Here is a 21,776-nt window from a genome sequence, read left to right as displayed (position 1 = left end):
TTTTCTTTGCCCCTCCACTTGCGTCCTTTAATAAGAACATCCACATGCCTTGTATTATTTTTTTGTAACAGTAAGTAAAAAAGATGGTGGCAAAGTCTTGCCAAATGCACATACATACATGCATGGTGGTGCACGTGTACGCATCATCATGCTTTTTTATCTCTTTTTAATGATGTGGAACAGCATTAGCAAAAAGCACTGACAATGCCAATAGTTCTGTATTTGCAAAGTCAAAAGGCAAGACCTAATGGCTTTGACAATTATTGTTTATATTTGTAATTGCAACAAAATAAATTGCCTGATAAATTTGTAGGGGGAAAAGACTATATAAGCTTCATTTTTAAATAATGTGATTTCCTTTTGTTTCAGTGCTGTATCGGAAAGGCCCCGCTTTTTACCATGCAAGGTTAGGAGTCCTCATTTTGTTTTTTAAATACTTAAATAGAAAGCCTCTCAGGTGATGCATCCTGTCGTAACTTTGACTATTCATTGATTAGTGTTGCAGCTGTAGGTGAAACTGTTGAATGTTTGTGAATTAAGAACACTGTTTTTTTTATAGAAAATAAAGTCGCGTGTAAAGGTGGTGGGAGAGGGTGCATATTTGGGTTATGGATGTGCTATATCTTGTGTATGTAATACATAAGAGAAATACAGTCTTGTGGGAAAAATAAGCTGAAGTTCTGTCTGCATCAGGCGAGTGGCATGTGGCCACAGGAATGTTCTGCCGATTCTGGTTTCCTTCACGGGTGCAGATTTGTATACCGTTTCATTTTCCATTTATTAATTTCCAGTTTAATAAATCTCGAGCGTGGTCCCAGGTCATTAGAGCCCTACAATTAATACAAAGTTGTCAGTGTGCATTAATATGACAAAAATACATGCACGCACAGATACCTTGCATTGTCAAGATCATATTTGGCAATATACAGTGAAACAAACCGACAATACAATAGTGATAAATGTATACATAGATGCTTATCTATAAATATAATTACAAATAAACAGTAAAAACATTTCAGTGGACACTAGAAAATGGAAATATACAAGTAGGAAGCAATAAAAGCTGTTTTGTGCAATCTCGCCTCACAGGACTGATGCTTTGCCACGCCGCCTTTATGGAGGGATATTTAAATCGGCAAGCAGCAGGTCCTGGCAGCTCCTTCTGAGCAACACAGATAGCCTGCATTTTATTTCCTTGTAGGTACTAGGTGCCTGGCTCCCCTGGTTAGGCGCAATCTTAAAAGGGAGTGCTTTCCCATTTTAATGATTTTATGATTTAATGCATTGTTTCTCAACACTTTTTTAAATTAGCTTTTCATTTACCAGTATACAGTTATTCAGAAGGGGGCCTGTGAGAACTGCAGGGGATGCTGGACCCCAGTTCATACACCTTTTCCTTTTCCCCACTTTTTTTGTTCGATCGCACCTCACAGGGCCGGTGCTTTGCCATGCCCCCTTCTTGGACGGATATTTAAATTGGCAAGCAGCGTGTCTGCGCAGCGGGCATGCCAGACGTGCATCAAATGCAAGCCTGTCGGCACCCGTCCGTGTCCAGATCGCACCAAGCATCAGACCTCTTACATATCTCACCGTCCATGAGTGTTGACCTTATTGACAGTCAGAATCTTAATGTTGTTCATCTCGGAAACATGGGCAGATGCTGCATCCAGCCCAGATTTCGTGACAGCAGTACCATCTGGTTTCCCAGTACAAAGACTAGACAGACAAGCATTTACAATGCAACGGGTCTCGCGTTTGCTCATGTTAGAGCTGATCGCGTTGTAAACTCCTAACCCAACTTTTCACCTATCGGGCAAAAGTGCATTTATGTATGTAACCCGAAAAAGTGAAATTAACTATGTAAAGCGCTCGACTTCTGCCAAGCAAGATCGCGCTTGTAAATTAGAGAAAAAGAAGTCCACGAGCCCGATGGAAAACAGCGAGCCTCGCATGTTTTCTGTACTTGGTCGCTGCGCTCGAGGAGGGCTAGCCACCGGAAAAGGCATGACGTATGCGTGCCTTCGACTAATGAAAGCAAGCAGATTTTATTCGGCAAGCCCACGAACCAATAAAAAACACTGACGTGAAGTTGACAGGGCTCCGAGCCCTTTTCTAAATACTAAAGCGTCTCACTGCGATGCGCATGCGCGAGCGCATGCAACGCAGGCTCGACCCTAATAAACTGAAAAGGTGGGGAGGGAGGGGAGAAAGGGAGGGTGGCTTAGCCTTGATTTATTTTTTCGTGACAGTATCACAGCCCCTTTTGAGAAAATACATTCCCCAGACTGTGAAGTCTTCCTTTTAGGCTTTAAACTTAACAAGCAATCTCTATCGCCCCCACCCCCCCAGCCCCAGATGCAAATTTGTAAAAATAGTTGGGCACATTGTTGGAATCTAGTGCGTGTGCAAAGGATATCACTGTACTAGGCGACTTGAATTGTCGCATGGAGGCCTCATCGGATAGGGCTACGGAAGCACTGCTTGAGACAATGAACATACTAGGTCTGACACATCTAGTTAATAAGCCCACACATTCAACGGGTCACATCCTACATGGCCTTTGCACAAATTATTCCTCTATTACCATCAAGGAGGTGCTGCCCCTAGTTTGGTCAGATCATCATGCAATCATTTTTAGGATAATAACGGCTCAAATTTCCTGAATTAGACCACAAGCTAAACTTCCTCGTTCTTTCGAATTTGAAACAAACTTGATCCTGAACAACTCAATCAACTGGCTCAGTCACAACCCAATTTCCCGTGTGATACCAAGTTAGCCTCCTCCCAACGCACTGACTTGCTTAACTCTGTTTTTAATAAAATTAGCCCAGACTAAAACTTTTCCGGTAATAGAGACACACCCTCTGCCCCATGGTTCACCAAGGCACTCAGATTAGAAAAACAAAATTGCAGAAGACTGGAAAGACGCTCACACAATGATGATTACGAGAAAACCTTGTACAAACTTGCACTGGCCAATTATAAATCTCTACTATTTAAAGAAAAAAGAAGGTATTTTACTCATCAAATTGAATCTGCCAAAGACTCCACCAAAGAGATTTTTCAGAACTGACTACCCTGCCAGGCAGTAAAATCACCACTCATAGCCAACTTTTCTGTGACAAACTGGCCCAGGGTTTAGAGAAAAGGTCAACCAAAGCTACTCTAAAGATTTCCTACACTCCTGAGACAAGTAACCAATCCATTCAAGCAAACATGGGGCAGGTATTATTCATGAAATTGCACCCAGTCTCTCCAGACCTGGTAGTTAAAAGGATCATTTCCGCTAAGTCTGATTCTACCCTTGACCCTTGCCCTCCTACTATGCTTAAACTGGCACCATACGTAATAGGTTTCAATCTCTCTGCCATTTTTAATTCTATGTTTATTTCTGGCGTCTTTCCCCCACAACGAAAAAAACCCTCTTTCCTCCCTCTTTTAAAGAAACCAGGCATAAATCCAGCTGACCCTAACAACTACCACCGTATCTCCCGCCTTCTTCTTCTGGCTAAGATTGTTGAGAAGGAAATGAACACTCAGCTTTCTCAGTTCATTCATGATAATATTCTGCTGGATCATTCACAATTTGATTTCAGACCAGGGCACAGAACAGAACCGACCTAAAACACGCTACCTATCTACCCCAGGATGGCCCCTCGCTGAATCAGTTCAAGAAGGACTTCAAGACCTGGCTGTTCGACTGACTGGTTCCCCTTCTGCAGCGCCTTGAGACCCCACGGGTGATAAGCTGTGCTATACAAATTGCTGATTGATTGATCAAATCTAGGGAGGAAATGAGGGCAGCACTGGATAGAGGCGGTACCGCGGCTCTCATCCTCCTCAACCTATCGACCGCCTTTGATACAGTTGACCATAAGCTGTTGGTCAATCTCCTAAGATTATTAGGCATCAACGATAATGGGCAGAGAGAACACTGTTGCCCTAGGCCTTTATGAATCACCCCCTTATACGCTTCCCTGCAGGATCCTTCAGGGGTCCTCGCTTAGCCCTACACTTTTCAATGTGAATGTTACTGAGTTGGTCTTCCTGATTAAATCATTTGACTTCACTCTAACCTCCTATGCTGACGATACCCAGATTGTCCTGTCGGCTTTTAATAACGATTCTGAAGTCTCTACTCCGTTCCATGATTTAATGTGCACATCAGCTCTCGGAAGAGCAAACACTGTCTGAAGCTCAACTCCGATAAAACTGAGGTAATACTGTTTGAAAATCTGTCATCAGCATGGGGCCCTTTATGGTGGCCCACAGAACGAGGCTCTCTCCCCACTCCTGTAACCAAGGCTAAGAACTTAGTAGTACAAATTGACAACAAACTAAATTTAGGAAGTCGGGTATATTATGTTGCCTCCTCCTCCTCCTCCTCCTTCTTTACTCTGAAGATGCTTAAGAAAATTCTCCCCTACATTTGGATTTCCACCAAAATAAATGTCTTTACTGCTTTATTTTTATCAGATGAGGTTACTGTAATGGACTTTACATGGGCTTGCAGGAACAGCACCTAAATAAGCTACAAATGGTTAAAAATGCAGCTGCTAGACTTCTTGAAATTCTTAAATTTCATCCAATCTCACAAGCAATCCACAAGTTACAAGTAAGAAGCCGCATTAAGCTCAAAGTTCTGTGCGTTGCCCAGAGGGCGTTGCACAATATTTGAGCCGATTTCCTAATGCATAGTTTCGAGTGGTGTAAACCTAGCAGACTTCTTCGTTCCTGTGGAGCCAAGAGCTTGACAATCCCAATATTTAGAAAGACAAGCTGGGGTGGCAGAAGTTTCATCACAGGGACTGCCAGGCTCCGGAATAGTCTTCCCCCTCGTATAAGAGCCTTGCCTTTGCTGATCTCCTTCAGAAAGGAGCTCAACACCTGGTTGTTTTCCAAATTATTAGTGGGCTTATCCATTACTGTCTCGGGTGTAGTTCTTTCAGCGCCAAGACACCTAAGGGTAATACTACTCATTATAAATCTTTTTACTTTAACATTATTGTACATGAGGTTCCTGAATAAGTTATTTTAAAAGCAGTTATAAAGTGGAGAGCTTAATTGAAAGCAAGAAGTTATCCAAGGGGTGCCCCAGCATTAAAAGTTTAACAAAAAGAGAATAAATCCTCTTACAAATGGTTTAGGTCTGGGTGAAATAGTAAGAAGAGGACAATGTATAAGGGATAAGGACGACAACAGCATTTTTGCCTACCACTGGAGAAAAAGATGAAAGGGAAGGGTCCCGACAAAGAGTATCATGGAGTGTAAATCAGAATCAGATATTTGAAGGTTGGCTCTAAATCCCTTCTGTTCAAGGATAAAAACAGATTGGAAGTAGCTTTCAAAAATTAGCAGTTTAATATCCTTCTTGATTGACATGTGGGAAGAAGTGGTGCAGAAAACAGTTTAAATTGCAGATTCTAGTTGCGCAGACAGAATACAATTAAGACATACTGCACTGTTTTTTTTTTGTTTTTTTTTTTTTACTAGGTTTTCCAGTATGAGAGATTTAGTCAACTGTAAAGGACTCTCTGACTTCATTTATGATGCTGTAGGTGTTGCAATTGCATTTATATAGTGCTTGCTTCCTCTGACAATGAAGTGCATTATGAGTGTACAGCAAACAACTTCGGGACCTAAGTATGGTGGTTAATCCAGTGGTTATTGGGATTAGTTTTGTGCACTCTTAGAAAAAATTCCATCCATGTGCTCCAATTGTTTGTGAGTTAATCAAAGTTAGGCGTGATCACTTGTGGGGGATTTGTGGGTTCACACACATTATTGGTGGGATGAATAGATAGGCTAGACGGGATTAATTATTGTTAGGTTGCAGGGAAATATTTTGAAAAAGTGGTTGAAATCTATGTAGTGATGTGTATACAATTCTGCAAAAACGCAATTATAGAGATTATTGCAGACAGATATGGGACTTAAAGTAGGCTGTACTCAGAGAGGAAAGACATGCATAGAACTGAAAGGAAGGGCAGCGTCATTCGTAGAATAGAAAGGAGAGGGAAAAACTAAAGGTTTTGAGACAATGTCAATTATTCATTGTAGGGGGTTAGGAATCTAGGGATGGGAGACTTTTTCAAATGTTATGCAGCCAGAATATGTAAACCATAGAAAGAAACGTTATTTACACATGAAATAGTGCTATATTAAGTACCTTTGTCATTGAACCATCTTGCCAGCAATAAAAGTAATTAGACTACTCAACCAGTTTAACAAATAGCCAGTCTTTGCCTACAGCGAAGCATTTTTTTTTTAAACACTGAACAAACCAATGAAATAAGACTATAATTGGGAAGCTAAAATGACCACCACAAAAGATTACAATAACAGCCCCCCTGCACAAAATACAAGATATCATTTGTGCTCTTCCAACCCTTCTGAGAAAAATGTGAGATTACAAGATCTTTCAGATGTTGATGCTGGGACACTAGGCAATTTTATATGAGCAGCCAGTCTGTCCAGAATGCGAACACTGACCAAAGAAAGACCTCTAGGAAAATTACATCCCAAAGCGGGCGTACCTGCTGCACCAAAAATAGTTGTGGAAAATGTGACTGCTAAGAGAACGATGACATAGTGAAGAATGAATCTGACCCTCTTGTAAGGCAGATTGTATGTTGCCTGTCCGATTTGTTTTTTAAGTACGGTAACGGTGCTGTGTTCCAGACTGTAACTAGAGGTAGCCCCCCATTTTTCCCGCTTACAAAGCTTTGAATGCGTTGGGCCATTTGTCTCTTTGGTGTCTTTGAACCATTGACATCGAGGGCGCTTGCCTCATCCGTGTGCACCACATAGTTGCTCTTGGAATGTTGCCTGGCAACACTCGCTGCACACGGTTTTCTTGAGGAAATTGGGCCGACTGTGCGTGGCGGCTTTGTTTCTGTGGGAGATTGCTCTTTGTGTGGCGTTGTCTAGCAATGGTAGTGAGATCGAGCAATCTCCTCAGAAATAGATCGGGCAAGCCATGTGAGGAGCGTTTTTCCTCAATATAATTGAAATTGGGCATTAATAAAAAGCTATTTATTAAACATATATACAAAATTGTTGTATTTCCTGGCCTAGTTCTTTCTCCTTTGTCAAGAGAAATGGAGGAGCAGGGCAGTGCTGATAAGAGTCAAGATACTTTAATAAGGAAAATAATACCGGTGGAATTAGGTAATGTTGTAGAGCTTTCTGTTAAAGAAGCACTATTAGGAAAAAGATATTTAAAGCATTTAGACAATGAGGATTTTTCTCAATTTCTGAGGATGAGGAAGGGCTTTAGAAGTCCCGGATGGTAAATGTTTAAAGAAAAGGAAGCTTATTGAAGCATCTTCCAAAAAGAAAGGAATCCTGTGCAATTCAGAGAGGGAAGGTGACCGAAGCGGCACACATGAGAGGCAGTTTCACGCTGCAAATGACAGGCCATCAGATGCAAGGGATCAAACGTCTAATGTGGGTGAGTATTTTTTAGACTTAAGTTATGATGAAAACATTGATCAAGAATTTGGAAATTTGTTGGATGACAAATCTAAAGAATGCAAAACATTGAAAGAGCCAATGGGGGAAAATCTTTTTGATCCACGTGATATTAGACACACAAAGGGAAAGGATTGGTGGCCTTTAGACCACGTTGCTGCATATATTTGCCATTGGATCTGGAGACCTTTGGAGAGAGATGAGCAAAAAGGATGCACTCGGAATGTTCTCTGCCAATTATCGATGATAAGGTTACTCTGACTCCGAACCTAGATCCGTAGTTAATTATTTACTCATTTAAAATGGTGAGAGACCCCAGAAAAGGTTTAGAGAGATCCCTTAAATAATGCCAGGACAGGCTATTAGATGTGCTTGGACCTTTAGCGAGAATGTTTGACCTTGTAGAAGAAGCTTATATTAAAAGGAATATTCTAAATATAGATCTACTTAGAGGTTGGTGCCAACACGCTATTTGCTTTTTGGGAAATGCCAGTGCAGGACACTGGGCAGAGAGAAAAAGAGCAATATCGATGCGTATGACCCCAAAGTTGGGTGAATTTGGCAAAAAAGAGTTAAGTGAAGACGCCAAATACCTTTTATTCAGTGAAGGCATGGTGAAGTCTTTGGGAAAATTAGTGCTGACTTTCACTAGTTTAGGCAAGGCACATTTTAACATGAACATTTTTTTCCAGAAATAGTTTTTCTGGACGGGCTGGAAGGAGAGTCCCAATTTTCTAGATACAACTCAAGCGGGAGTTATGGAAATAACAGAGGAAACCAGGGTGGTTTCTATTGCCAAAAGGGAAGGTCTGTAAGATATTGGTCTAGCAAAAGACGAGGTCGAAGGAAAATTTGGAAGCATGGAATGGAAAGGCAATATTTAAAACAAAAGCAGATTTTTGTGCTGGAGTCAGATGCAAGCAGTTTAAGTTGGGGAGCCTTTTGTCCAGGACAGGAAACAGGAGGTTTATGGACTGTGGAAGAGAGGCAGAGTCCCATAAATTGTCAGGAGTAGAGAGCAGGGTTGATTGCCTTACAGCGTGCCAGGAAACAGTTAGAAATTCATGCTGTTCTTCTAAAAATGGACAATGTTTCTGCTGTAACTTACATCAACAAGTTGGGAGGTACCAGGTCAAAGAAATTGTCAGATTTAACACTAGAGATGTGGGAATTCTGTTTGGAACACAATATAATTTTGGAGGCAGAGTATCTTCTGAGTATTTCCAGTGCAGTAGCAGATTGGATTTTGAGGAATTTAACTGATTGGAAGCTGAGGGAGGATTTGTTTCAGAGAAGTCAAAGAATTTGGGCTCCTTTTGGTGTAGAATTATTTGCCTCCAGGCTGACTTTTCAATTACAGAGGTACATGAGTTGGGGACCCGATCCGGAGCGATAGCAATGGATGCTTTCATGCAGGATTGGAGGAATCTGCAGGTTTATGCTTTTCCGACGTTCACGATGATTCAGAGAGTGTTACTTCATGTGACAAGACAGAAATGTCAGATTGTTTTGTTGACTCAATTTTGGAAGACTCAACCTCCGTTTCCAGCAGTCTTGGAAATGGCAGTCAACATTCCGTATTTAACTGTCACGCGAAGGACTTTTGATTGGAATAGACCTAGTGGAAAATCATTTAGTTCAGGAGGATTTACTTCAACCTTCTAGTATGGAAAATCTCAGGAATTAAGTAAGTTTTCAGGTCTTTCGGGAACAGCTACGGATGTACTCAATGAATCATGGGCACCAGGTACCAGGAAAAGATACTGACGGGCATGGTCAGGAAGGGTACGGTGGCACTGTTTAGGTCAAGGAATTTCTATAGGTAGAAGCCCTTTAGTATGCAGGGTAATTAAGGAATTAGAATTAAGAGACCTACAAGGTCAAAACATCAGACTTTGTGGGATGTTGATGTAGCATGTAAACTTTTTTAAAGTTAACCAAGTAATAGGTATTGAGGAATTTGAGAACTGTCTTGGAAATTAGCAACTTAATTATGCATGATATCTTTCACAAGGGTATCTGATGTAAGAGCTTTGGAGGTTTCTGAAAGAATTTAGCAACCACATTTTTCAAAATTTGTAAAAGAACAAAAACTATGTCTAGTACAATATTTTATCCTTATTTTCATACCATTACAGATTTGTGTGTGGTACGATGTTTGAAAACGTACAAATCTAGAATGTTGGACAAGAGATGTGCAGGACAAGAACAACGGCTAATATCCTATGTTAAACCTTTTAAATCTGTTTCAAATCCTACTATTGCTCATCGGGTGAAGTCGGTGATGAAAGAAGCAGGTGTAGATGAAGCCAAATTTACAGCTCATTTAACTAGGGGTGCGATAGCAAGCAAAATATTAATGTCAGGAGGATGATGGGAAGATGTGTTAAAGGCAGCAGATTGATCAAATTCTGACACTTTTAGAAATCGAGAATACTTGATGGAAGTTCAAACAAAAGAGGGAGAAGGTGGAGGAGAGGCTGCTGTTGTGGGTTCTAATTTATTGTCATGTTTCAGAGTTCTATTTGAGAATTTTTAAAGGGACGGCTCAGAAGGAGTGAATAAAAGATTTTATACATAATGCTAGCCTCCTTGTCTTTTATAAAATCTCGATTCTTTATACTGTTAACCTTTAAGAATCGCATTTCTACTGCTTACTTAAGGGCCTCGTAACCCAGTCGTGATGAGAGGGTCACCATGGGACAGGCTGGTCCACCATGAACCGAAATATAAACAGGCAAGGCAAACGCAGACTTTATGCCCCAAACTTAGCCAGTTCCACAACACCAAATACATTATTATGCCACACAGCAACACTGAACCCCACCACTTTTACTACAAAAGACCTGTATAAACTCTGATCTGAAATAAAAGAACGTGAAGGATTCAGTCTAACCAGTCTCAGCAGGAGGATCCTGCCAGTAGGTAAGAAGTTGCTAAGCCTAGAACACTGGACACTGTCTGATGCAAAAAATACAAAGTTCCAGAGTGCCTGTTCCTTGAAATGTGCTCCTCTGTGCTGATGTTGCAGAGCTGGAACAGACAAAAACAATCTACAACTGGCTCAAGGTGACCTTGCTTACTTGAAGTGTATCACTGGTGGAGAAATCAGTGTTGACTGCCAATTAAAAAAAAAATAAACCCAAGCAACAAAAAATGGCTTGGAAGGAGGTGCTCCCAAATGAATGAGAATATGCATATTACAGGAGATTTCCTGATGGCTGAGCACTAAGTGGAACAAAACCTCTTATGTCATCTGAAATGCTCTTCCAAAGACAGGAAACTAGTGTCCTTTCTGTGCAAAGGGAACCACCATGTTGTGCTGCAGGCAAAGCATTCTCCAAGGGGACATTATTCATACTGCAATCAACATCCATGCACACAGCACGTGTATGTGTAAAAGATTTCTAAGATGGGTGTGTGTTAATAGGTTTATTTCCTATAAAGCACACGTTCACACACTTTTCCTGGCTTTGGAGAAACCGAACAAATGAGGCAGTGCAATAGCTGATTCTTTTAGCCTAAGACATATTTTGAGATTTTTTTTCTGAACCTGGAATATTCGTATTCCTACTTTGATACATGACGTGCAGCATTCCATTTTCTGGCGGTTTGCACCCTAAAAGCTGTGCCTCTGGATTTTAAGTGTATTTGGGTATGTAGAATTGATGCTGATCTAACTGGACTACAGTGTTTATATGTACATTAAAAACTAGCGAATGGGAAATGCTTTGAATTAATGTATGGACCAGAATTTATCCTCGTGGTCTACAATGAATTAGGGAGAAAATATGCACCGCTCCTGTATAATTCCCTTACTCTATATAAAAGCTCAAAGTATTCTCTGAAGCTTTTACTTAACAACTACCTCTCCCCGAGTTAAAAGACCTCAATAATCCATTTTCCACATAGGAGATATATATAGTACAAAGGGATACATGTTCTCCACTAAGGTTGTTGTCCTCAAATGTCTAGCATCTTGCCATAAAAGATTTCTAAGATATTCCTTCTCATGGTAGATTAACTGATCAGTTGTCAAATAAGTCTCAGTTCAATGACGAATGCAAACCCTACTCTTATTTGGTTCGATTTAAATATGTGTCTACTTCCACTTCCTAAAGTGAAAATCCCTCACATCTCTTAAAATACTGATATGTCTTAGCTTTGCAGTGTCCCTCAAAAGTACTGAGGTGTATGGTTACAAAGCTAGAATTGCACAAGCAAATATTAAAGCATTTGCGATATGCATGTTTTATGGTTCCTTAGGAAACCGCCCTCACTATATATAACGACCAGAGTGGATTAGCCACAAACCCTCAGATTGGGCATATGTCATGTATGTTCCCTTTTAGCCAATTCTCACAAAATAGTCTATGTAGCTTGTTGTTCTGTGCATGCTTTTGCAAAGCTGGCCTCTTTCACCTCATCCCTTTAGTGCTATTGGGTGTTTATTTGCTTAAAAACAAAAATACTAAAATAGACTCTGCTATCTACTTCACAATTTGCACTGTGATTTCACAAGTTTGGAATACCAATATAATGACTGAGCATTAATGCCTGTACATCTTTTCTTGTTTTAACAGCTATTCTGTAATCATCGAGCTTGTTGACCACCAGTTTCATGGTTCTGCACGAAGACCATTTACATGGAAGTCACTAGCTGGCTTGAATCGAACAACTGTGAATGTTTCAAAGGTAAGTAACCACGAGGTGGTGTTCTCCACTGAATATGTTCTCACTTGGGCCATGATTAGGTCGCAGCCTACCAGACAGCACAGCTTTCTGGTTTGCTAAAGACATCTTGGTGATTTCAGAAAGTTGGCCTAGGAATGCATTATGCCCATTGCTTGCTATTGGCTTTGTGGACTGTAACTTGTATCTTCTTGCTGTCCATTTTTTTACTTTAGTCTCTCCAGGTTCAGTTTGTCCCTCCCTTTGCTGAAACTGTTTACTAACTCCTTCCACATACTCGTTTCCTGTAAACAGGCCTTTAAATCTTGTTCTTATCTTGTCATGTTTGCTGGGCATTCAGAGACAGAGGTAAAATGTCAAGCTGTGTCTTCCAGGGTGTTTACTTTGCTTTTGCTGACTTCAAAGTGGGAGCATTTACAGGAAAAAGGAATGCAGAATACTTTCCCCATAGAGTCTCCTTGGACACCACACCGCACACAGTCATGGCATTTTTAATTACACGTCTGCAGTACAGCAGTAGAGACTTCTCCATACTACTCACACATGTGGTGTGCTTCCCTTACTGTTGTGTATTTGGGAGGATGCTTTATTAAATGTGTATAAGGAGCCAACTGTGAAGAGCGGTTTAACATTGCTCATTTTGCATATTTTATACACGTTTATTGCTAGGGAGCTGACTGTCCAACCCATATTACCCCCATTCCCTGGAATAAATGTAGGGAAAAAATTAACACTGAAAACAATAAAACACCAGTGCGCTGCCATTATTGCATTGCGCCACCAATGGCGCACTGCATCTTATGCGTTGCACCCCACGTCCCCTTGGGCATAGCAACGTTTCTCCCCCTATGTCTGTTTGCCAAGTTTAGTGGCAGTGCAGGATGCCTTTGATACCTTCCCTGTTCACCAGACTGTTCATTTTGTTGTGTTCATGACGACAGTGAGCCCGTTACAGTTCGCAAGATACATACAAAAAAGATTAAAAATACTTGCATTAAAAGTTCCTCTCCACGTTTAAATAACATGCTGTAGTGCTGGGCGGCCTCTGGCTCAAAGAAATCGCAAGGGGTTAAATCCACACAGTGAGCTACAATGTTATTATTCAGACGCGAAGGTGAGCGTGTTAATGCAGACCCTTAGCGTGATCGCCGAGGAGCACATGTAAAAAAAAAAATGCATATCTTGTGTACATGGTTCCAAAACGTGCTTCTCTTTGCGATCTAGGAATGCCATGGCATATCATCAATGGCTTTTACTGCATGTTTTGGCCTCGTCCCTGTATTGTGCGGTGTCTGAAATTTAAATTGGATTTCTTGTTTACTGCCCCACAATGTGCCTACAAATCTGTGCCGTACGCTAGAAGTGGCCATGAATTATTTATTTGCTGATCGCAATAACTGGCCTGGAGTCACCACCGCCGCCAGATCAGATGCAGAACATTGTGTTCTCTGGGCCTTTTTGGGAAGCAGATGGTGTGTGCAAAGGAAGGGCATTTCACAAGCAGCATCCAAAAGTGCAGCTGTTTTTTTTTTTTTTTTTGGTGCGTATTATTGTGCCTTTTATGAAGATGCCATATTTTGGTTTAGAAGTAGACATTTGCTATGCTATGCTCAAGTCAACTGGGGAAGACAGCTCTAGAGTTTTAGTTTTCAGGCTCTGTAGGCGACAGTCTTAACAAGACTAGATGGCAAAGTATAAGCACATTATGAACATGCAAGGGTGACTGAAAAATACTGAGAAATGTAGCAAGTCATTGGGAATTGGATACAATATGACAAGGGGCACTGGAATTATGCGGCAGGGGAGAACCAAATTATGCAGCAGGTTGACTAAATTAAGAGTAAGGGAAAGGCAAATTATGCAGCGTAATGTGGCACATTTTGTGATAGTATTATTTAATTAGTATGTGCTTCTAAGGCTCAACGCCGTCTGGGCATAGGCTTCACCTCAGTAATATGCGTTCATCAGCCAAATATAGCACTAAGTAACAAAAAAGGTGACTAGTCAAAACTTTGCGAAGGGGCTTTCGCTTTGTGGCGGCATTGGTCACCCTGTTTTAGTAACTTGATTTGTTTGAGCTAGAAACACATTATTTTGATAAAATTTGCTATTATACAACAGATGATGGATCATATGTGGCATGTGCGGCAAACCCATAGTTATGCGAAAAACACATCAGCCACAAAATCATATAATCCCATTGGCCCTTGCTATGACTGCCTTTTTGTAATTAGGTGTGACGTTGAAGCTTTAAGTTTTAGTGTACATTTTATTTTTATTTTTTAATCGACAATAGGGAAAACTATTACTATAAGTAATGTATATGAAATATGTGGGAAACTGTTATGGAGGAGTATAAAAGGCAGTTTTTACGCCTCGCATGCAACAGCGCATGCTCTATCACATGGTTGAGATATTACTTTCTATAAGGAGCTTGGAGCGCCCGCCGTCCCCCCCCCCGCCCACCCACGTCCCCCTTTTTTTTTTTTTTTTTTTTTTTAATCATTCGTTGGCTTCATTGTCACTCTTGACAAAACACAGCTGTCAGGGCACCCATGAATCTATAATTCCAAGTAAGTAATATATCAATATGTAATGTATAATGGCATTAATACCATGGAGAGTTTCAAGCTCAATTTATTGTTCAACAAAAAAGTTCATCATAGTAACCACAGAATTGTCCTTTGACATCCATGTTCATGTAGTAAACACAGTATTGAAGTCAGTATCCATGTAGCACATACAGCCACAGCCAACACGTGTTTCGTCCTATGAGAACAGTACTCTCACGGACTTCATCAGGGCTGTTTATCTCATGGAGACACACAATGCTGACTCAAGTTGCTTGTTCCCAGCTCCACCTAGATGTTGCGTGCCTCCCCATTACTTCTACATGATCGGCACAGGAACGTTCTTAGAGTATACACCTGCAATTCACAGTCACTCTTGCTGCCTCGTAATTAGCCTCACTTCTTCTTTCGTGCGGATTATTGTTCAGGTTCTGATTGCTTTATCTTGTTTAGTATCCTTCCGCTGGTCAGGTACTATTTTTTTCCTTTTTTCTGTTGCTTCCTATTGTCAGTGCTGTATCTTCTCTCCCTTTGTGCTGCTTCCCGCCCTCGCACCCTCCACTTGTCCATACTGCTCCTTCACTCCCGCCCTCCTCTTGCCCGTGCTGCTCCTTCACTCCCACCCTCACCTCCCAATGCCTCACACTCCTTGCAGTCGAAATCAATAATGTCGCTCCTCTCCAAAGCAAAAAGAAAAGGCCCACTCCCTCAGCACCTTGATTCAACAAATCCCTCTATGAAGAAAGGAAGTTCCTAAGAGCCCTTGAGAAACAATGGAGACAAGCGCCCTCCACTGAAAATTTGGCCACGCTTCGTTCAGCAAGATCCAAGTACCACAAGCTCATCTTCCTTGGAAAAGCGTCACACTACAAATCCCTCCTTGACTCAGCCAAAAATAGACCCAAAAAACTATTTGACCTCATCAAGAACCCAAGCAGCTCTCCCCCTACCTCCAAATTGGAAGATTCCACAAAGAAAGCAGCGAAATTCGCTGTATTCTTTGACGAAAAGGTAAAATCACTTGTAGATCAGGTCATTCATCCTACCCATACAGAGGAGCGCAAATCCTTAACCATTTGGCAAAACTTTGACCCCATCTCTGACGATGCTCTCCTTAAATGCATCCTCGATACAAAGCCCTCTAACCATTCTCTTGACCCCATCCCTAGTGCCATTGCCATTGACTTCTATACTAACTCTCTTTCCTATTGGACCACTTTGGTCAACCTCTCCCTCAGTCAAGGCTCCCTTCCTGTTTCCTTCAAAACTGGACAGGTCACCCCTCTGCTTAAAAAGCCCACCGCTGATGCGAACAACCTCAACAACTACCGTCCCATCACTAACTTACCCTTTCTTGCGAAAATCACAGAAAAATGTGTAGCGAAACAACTTTCTCGCCATATCAAGGATAATAATCTTCTTGACAATTTCCAGTCCGGCTTCATTCAAAACTGCAGCACTGAAACAGCCCTGCTGCTAGTGATTGATGACGCGCTGCGGATACTCGATTCAGGGGAGTCTTGTCTTCTAATTCTTCTTGACCTTTCTGCAGCCTTTGACACGGTCAATCACAACACTCTCCTTAACACTCTTCAACAGAGAATGGGCATGGAGGGCACTGTGCTCAAATGGTTTGCCTCCTTCCTCTCTGATAGATCCCAAATGATCAAAATAGCGAACAGTCTCTCAGCTCCTTTAGCGGTCAGTCAAGGTGTTCCTCAAGGCTCCATACTTGCACCCACACTGTTCAATCTCTATTTAGAACCGTTGGGAAATCTCGTGAGTAAATCCAGGATCCACTATCATCTATATGCGGATGACACTCAGATTTACCTTAAGGTGGTCTCCAATCACGATCTCTCCTTCCTTAGCTCTACTCTCGACTCCATTCAAAACTGGATGTTAACTCATCAACTGATCCTGAATCCCTCCAAAACAGAATTCCTCCTCCTCTCCTCCTCACTTTCTCATCCCCCAGTGCAATCATGGATGGATCAGATCAATCTAATGAACAATAAGCCCATCATTGTCGAGAGCGCAAAATCCCTTGGTGTCATACTCGACAAAAAACTCAATCTACTCTCCCACATCGACTCCATTGCAAAGTCTGCTCGACACCAACTGCGCCTTCTTTGGGGGATTCGTCGCTTCTTCACGGAGCACGACCTTAAAACCCTGGTCCAATCGCTGGTTCTCTCCAGATTGGACTACTGCAACTCTCTTCTTACTGGCCTTCCCAAATCCCACCTTTCCCCCCTGAAGTCTATTCTCCATTCAGCAGCTCGTTTCATATATGGGGCCAAAAGAAGCGACCACATTACACCCATTTTATCCACCCTCCGTTGGCTTCCCATAGAGGCAAGATCTATCTACAAAACTGCATGTATCACCCACAAAGCCTTGCACTCCTCCTCCCCTCGCTACCTGGTGAATAAACTGAAACTCTCTGGGGGCTCCAGACCATCACGTAATGCAGAAAAGTTATTGCTTGAACCTCCCATTTTCAAGAAGGAAAGATCGATGGCCCAATCCTTTTCAGGCAACGCGGTGAGAATCTGGAACTCACTTCCGCCTCAGCTTCGGACCACCACCTCTTCCCAGGCCTTCAAAACTGACCTCAAAGCTCTCCTCCTTCAAAGACACTTCCAAATTTAATTCAAGCCCTCTATTTTCTGAAGAAAGTCCTTCCATTATAGGAAATTCTGTTCTCCATGCCTATAGAAGTGCCTTCCCAGGGTGTTTTTGTGTTTTGAGTGTCTGCCATTTAGTGCAGTTTTATACCTCTACATGTATTTTGTACTCTTTTGTATCATGCACACGGCACCTTTCCTTTTACAACGTATCATTTGCTACCTCTTTTATCTTGTTTGCTTTTGATACATGCACAACGGCCACCACTGCCTCATGTAACATAACTATTGTTTTAGTGTTTTGAGTGTCTACCATTTATTGCAATTTTTTTTTTTTTTTTTCCTCCTCTACTCGTACTTTATTTGCTCTTGTAACCTACACACGTCACTTTCTCCTTTCGTATTGCCTCATGTAATGTAACGTTTGTGTTTGTAACAGGCTCACTTGTAATTCCTCTCCTCTTGTATCTTTACTTTGCCTATTGTGAAGCGCTCTGACACCTTCGGGTAAAGTCCGCGCTATATAAAAACGCATTAAATAAATAAATAAATAAATAAATAAAATAAATAAATAAACCCTCCTGTTGCCCGTGCTGCTTCTTCCCTCCCGCACTGCTGTTTCCTGTGCTGCATCTTCCCTCTCAGCCGCCTGTTTCCCGTGCTGCTGCTTCCCTCCCGTTTGCCGTGCTGATTCTTCCGTTCCACCCTCTCGTCCATCTTTCATTTTCTCTCATTTGTCCCTCAATGGGAAGCGCTTGCCTTATAATTCCACAGCGTTACAACCAATACTACCTAAAAACAAATGTTAAACATTAAATGGTCATTTCACTTCTGTCATTTCTGTTTTTCTCTTTGGTTCAATGGAATTTCGTGCCTGGCTTAAATCAGAAGTGTTTATTTCGTCAACATATTTGAGAGCATTTAAAAGTACATTCCTCACTTGCTTTTCTTGGAACACCGACTTCTGAATTGTAGGATGTTTGGTGATAGTCATAATTGTTAGAATAATTCCCGCTGAATGGGAACGCCTAATCATCAGTCTTCTGTAAAGCAGGTGCAAAAAGTAAACCTGTCCAAATGTAATAAAAGCCTCCTCTAAACACCCTGCCTGAGCTGACGTTTTCCTGACTTCGACTTCACCACTGAAGAAATGCCATTACAGAACTACAAAACTAATGTCAAACGTAAAAACCACATGGAATTTCCTTTGCGCCTATTATGCTTTAGAATGCACGTAGACCATGTCCCAAACCCTGGAACTACAGCACCTGTTCTTTCTCTAGTGGTTCCTCTTTGTGTGCTGGTGGTCTTGGCAAGGTAAAACGTAGGTATTCCCTTAAAGACAGATGTCTACTTAAGGATTTAAAAAACTAATTTGATGGGTCAATCTTCATCGTGTCTTGGAATCTAGTATGATTCGAGTTTGATTCATGTATTAATACACTCGTAAACCACATCTGAAATTGCAGTATGATTTAAGTTGTGTCAGACAAATAGAAATGTTTGTAGTGGCTCACTTTTCATTTATTTGAAATCGGGCAATAGCTATTTGTTGGAAACAGATTATGTTCATATATAATATAATCTTCAAGGTTCCGATGCTACAACACGCCTGTCACATCCACCCAATGTGACGGTGCCAGTTCAGGGGTGCAGCAGTCGTGTTTAATATGACAAAGTTAATCAGCTCCTTGTCAAAAGAAACGTTCTGGCACTCCAGGATTGCTGTTATAATATAGAACTTATTCCATTGATTGATTTTTGGCATCTCAGCCTTTCTCAAATCATTGTGTCCCAGCACCTCACAAAACATTTATGCACAGTGTGTGAACAGAGAAAATATACGAAGTGTGTTCTGAAGCAAATATCACAAATACTTGTAATAAATATAGATATCAGCCCTCATTATAAACAGTGTATTACAGTTCGTACAATTAATGTAATTTATACAAACTGATGATTTGCTACTATTGTATTGTTGCAAAGAACAGAAGGTCTTTAAAAAAAAGAAACAAAATGTAATGCTATAAAAAATTCTATACAGTGACCACAATGCATCTAATTGTACATTGAACAATAGGCTATTACAGATATAAAGAAGTTCATTATAATGATCCTACTGGCACACATATATAAAGTGCAACATCCTCAATAATGAACTAAGCTACCAAAGTGAAAAAAAAAGTGATTCAGTGCAAAATAACATGTCACAAAACAGATGGTTTCCACCTGGTAATGTATGTAATGAGGATGATAACTAGGGTTTTGATTTTTCTTCCTCTCAGGAGCTGTTATTTTGCTATCTTATCAAACCACCTGACATGACGGAAGAGGAGATGTGTTCCCCGGAGTGCCTGAAACGAATACAAGTTCAGGCAAGTGACCTTATATAGTAAGCGGTTTATTTTGAGTTTGTATGACAACCTTTATTCGAAGGATTGGTCAAAAACACTCTAAAAGCATAAGAACACATTTGAGCAAGAATGCGGGCAAGTAGGTCTAAACAGGTGATTTGAGAAAATTGTTCACTTTCTTCATTTAGGCCCTCAATTCCACCTGGAGTCCATTTCGTAAACTAGATTGAATGGTTTTGTAATGAGATGATTCCTCAACTGCATTTAGTTTGATAAAGTCTGAGATTTTGTTTGAGAGCATTGCACAACCTGGGCGCCTGGATGCTGCATGATGACTCCCTGTGTTTCTGCTGTTTGTTGTAATTTTGGGAATAAGAAGCATTGCACAAATTATACAAGAATATGAGGGTGTAAAGGACAATTCTTCTGAACCTATTAGCAACCACTTGCACCATGTAATGGCAGATGAAATAACAATTGGCACGCTTGCTGAGCCAGGCAAACTGTGGTTGTTCAGATGGTTCACGAACAGTCACAGTATAAAAACAGTTTTTGGAAACTCTAAATGTATTTTTCATTTGAAATTCGATTGCAACCCAAACTAGTAAGCTTTAATTTTATTATTCCATTTTGGTTTCCTAAGAAAAACATAGTGAACGACTTCAACTAAACCAAATTTCTGCTCCCCAACTAAAACCTTTGCCTATCTTTAACAATCTGCCTGAGGCTTTCCTGGGTCAGTTGTACGTGCATGCACTACTTTTTGGAATATGTCATGAAGATTTATTGAATATCTAAGCAAGAATTTCCTGTGGACCTATTAGCTCAATCATACCTGTAGTCCATGTTGACAACTCTTTAATATCTAATGTGTTGTATAATTATTTAAAATATTGGTATGCTCTAGTGAAACAGATTCACTTTAGTATTGGATACGTGTTTCAGTTGGATAAATATAGGAAGCAATCTTATTATTGTTCTGCTAACTTTAAATTAATATGTATTTGTTTTCTGTGTTTTTTCTTTTTTTCTTTTTTTTTCTTTAGGAATTAATTGTAAACCGTTGGGTCTCATCACGGGAGCGCTCTGAACAAGATGACCTTTGACAGGGAGTTGTGTAGCCAAAGACATAATTTCAAAAGGTCGTTCCACTGTAGGAGCACCATTAAATCACATAGGTCGAATGTAGTGAAACAGAATTGTTCCAGGCTTGCTGTTCATATTACTAGAGTGTTTTCACAGACTCTCCTGTATTATTTGCTTTTTGGAATGAAGCCTTGAAGAAAAACATCGAAAGCATAATATGACCCGAAAGGATACACATGTTTTGTATGAAGGGTACTGCCACAATAAATTAATTGGGTAACATTTTATTCTTTTTCTTCCCTGCTTTCTACGGCAAGTAGTCTTCTTAATTTAAGTGTGAAGTACAGTCTCCAAATGTCAATCAACCATCATGTTAATTACTCTTGAACAGTTGCTTAGCAGTGAACGAAGGTTTGGCTGGTGGTTGTTTTAATATCCCTGAGGGTTTACTTCCTTTCTAGATCTGACCTTTGCCAAGACCATTTGATTTTACCAAAAGTATACACATATATACATAATATTTCAGCCAGCCCTCTTCATCCATTGGTGCATTATTTTGTCAGTTACACTTTTCTTCCTCCCGTTACATCGAGGGGCAGTGGTTCAGCCTACTTCAGCCACTGGCTAAGTTCACTGTGATTTATGGCATTCTTCCCTTTCACGGGGAGCACATCCACACACAAAGTAGTTCCCTTAAGTGCTAGCATCTACTTAGCAATTAACACATTGTGATATAAAACAATTGCTTTAAGCCAATGTTTTTTTTAGATTGATGAGAGACTAGCAGCTTTGCAACAACAACGTTTGTAAAAACCATGACAGAACAAAACAAGCATTGACAAAGCCATAAGATTGGCAGCCCACGCAAGACCTATTTGCTTTGCCAGTGCTTGTGATTAAGCTGCCCAATTCAGCTCAAAAGGTTAACATTGTGTATGCAGCAGTGACTTTCTTTAATGATTGTGTCATTG

At 40.8% G+C, this 21,776-nt stretch overlaps 1 protein-coding gene across 2 annotated transcripts in view; it reads left to right on the top strand.

Annotated features, from left to right (window-relative positions):
- Positions 1-21,090, top strand: part of TSEN2 (tRNA splicing endonuclease subunit 2) — a 113,214-nt gene extending 92,124 nt beyond the window's left edge. For both annotated transcript variants that reach the window (XM_069206650.1, XM_069206651.1), the window contains 4 exons: positions 370-406; positions 12,057-12,168; positions 19,651-19,740; positions 20,766-21,090. In XM_069206650.1, coding sequence (XP_069062751.1) covers positions 370-406; positions 12,057-12,168; positions 19,651-19,740; positions 20,766-20,825 — 299 coding nt within the window. In that variant the 3' untranslated portion in view covers positions 20,826-21,090. The remainder of the gene's footprint in view (positions 1-369; positions 407-12,056; positions 12,169-19,650; positions 19,741-20,765) is intronic.
- The last annotated feature ends 686 nt before the right edge of the window (positions 21,091-21,776 follow it).

The sequence above is a fragment of the Pleurodeles waltl genome, chromosome 9 (genome assembly GCF_031143425.1).
Source record: "Pleurodeles waltl isolate 20211129_DDA chromosome 9, aPleWal1.hap1.20221129, whole genome shotgun sequence".
In the NCBI taxonomy this organism is placed as follows: Eukaryota; Metazoa; Chordata; class Amphibia; order Caudata; family Salamandridae; genus Pleurodeles; species Pleurodeles waltl.
Note: the sequence above shows the minus strand (reverse complement) of the source record. Positions and strands in the feature narration are given on the sequence as shown.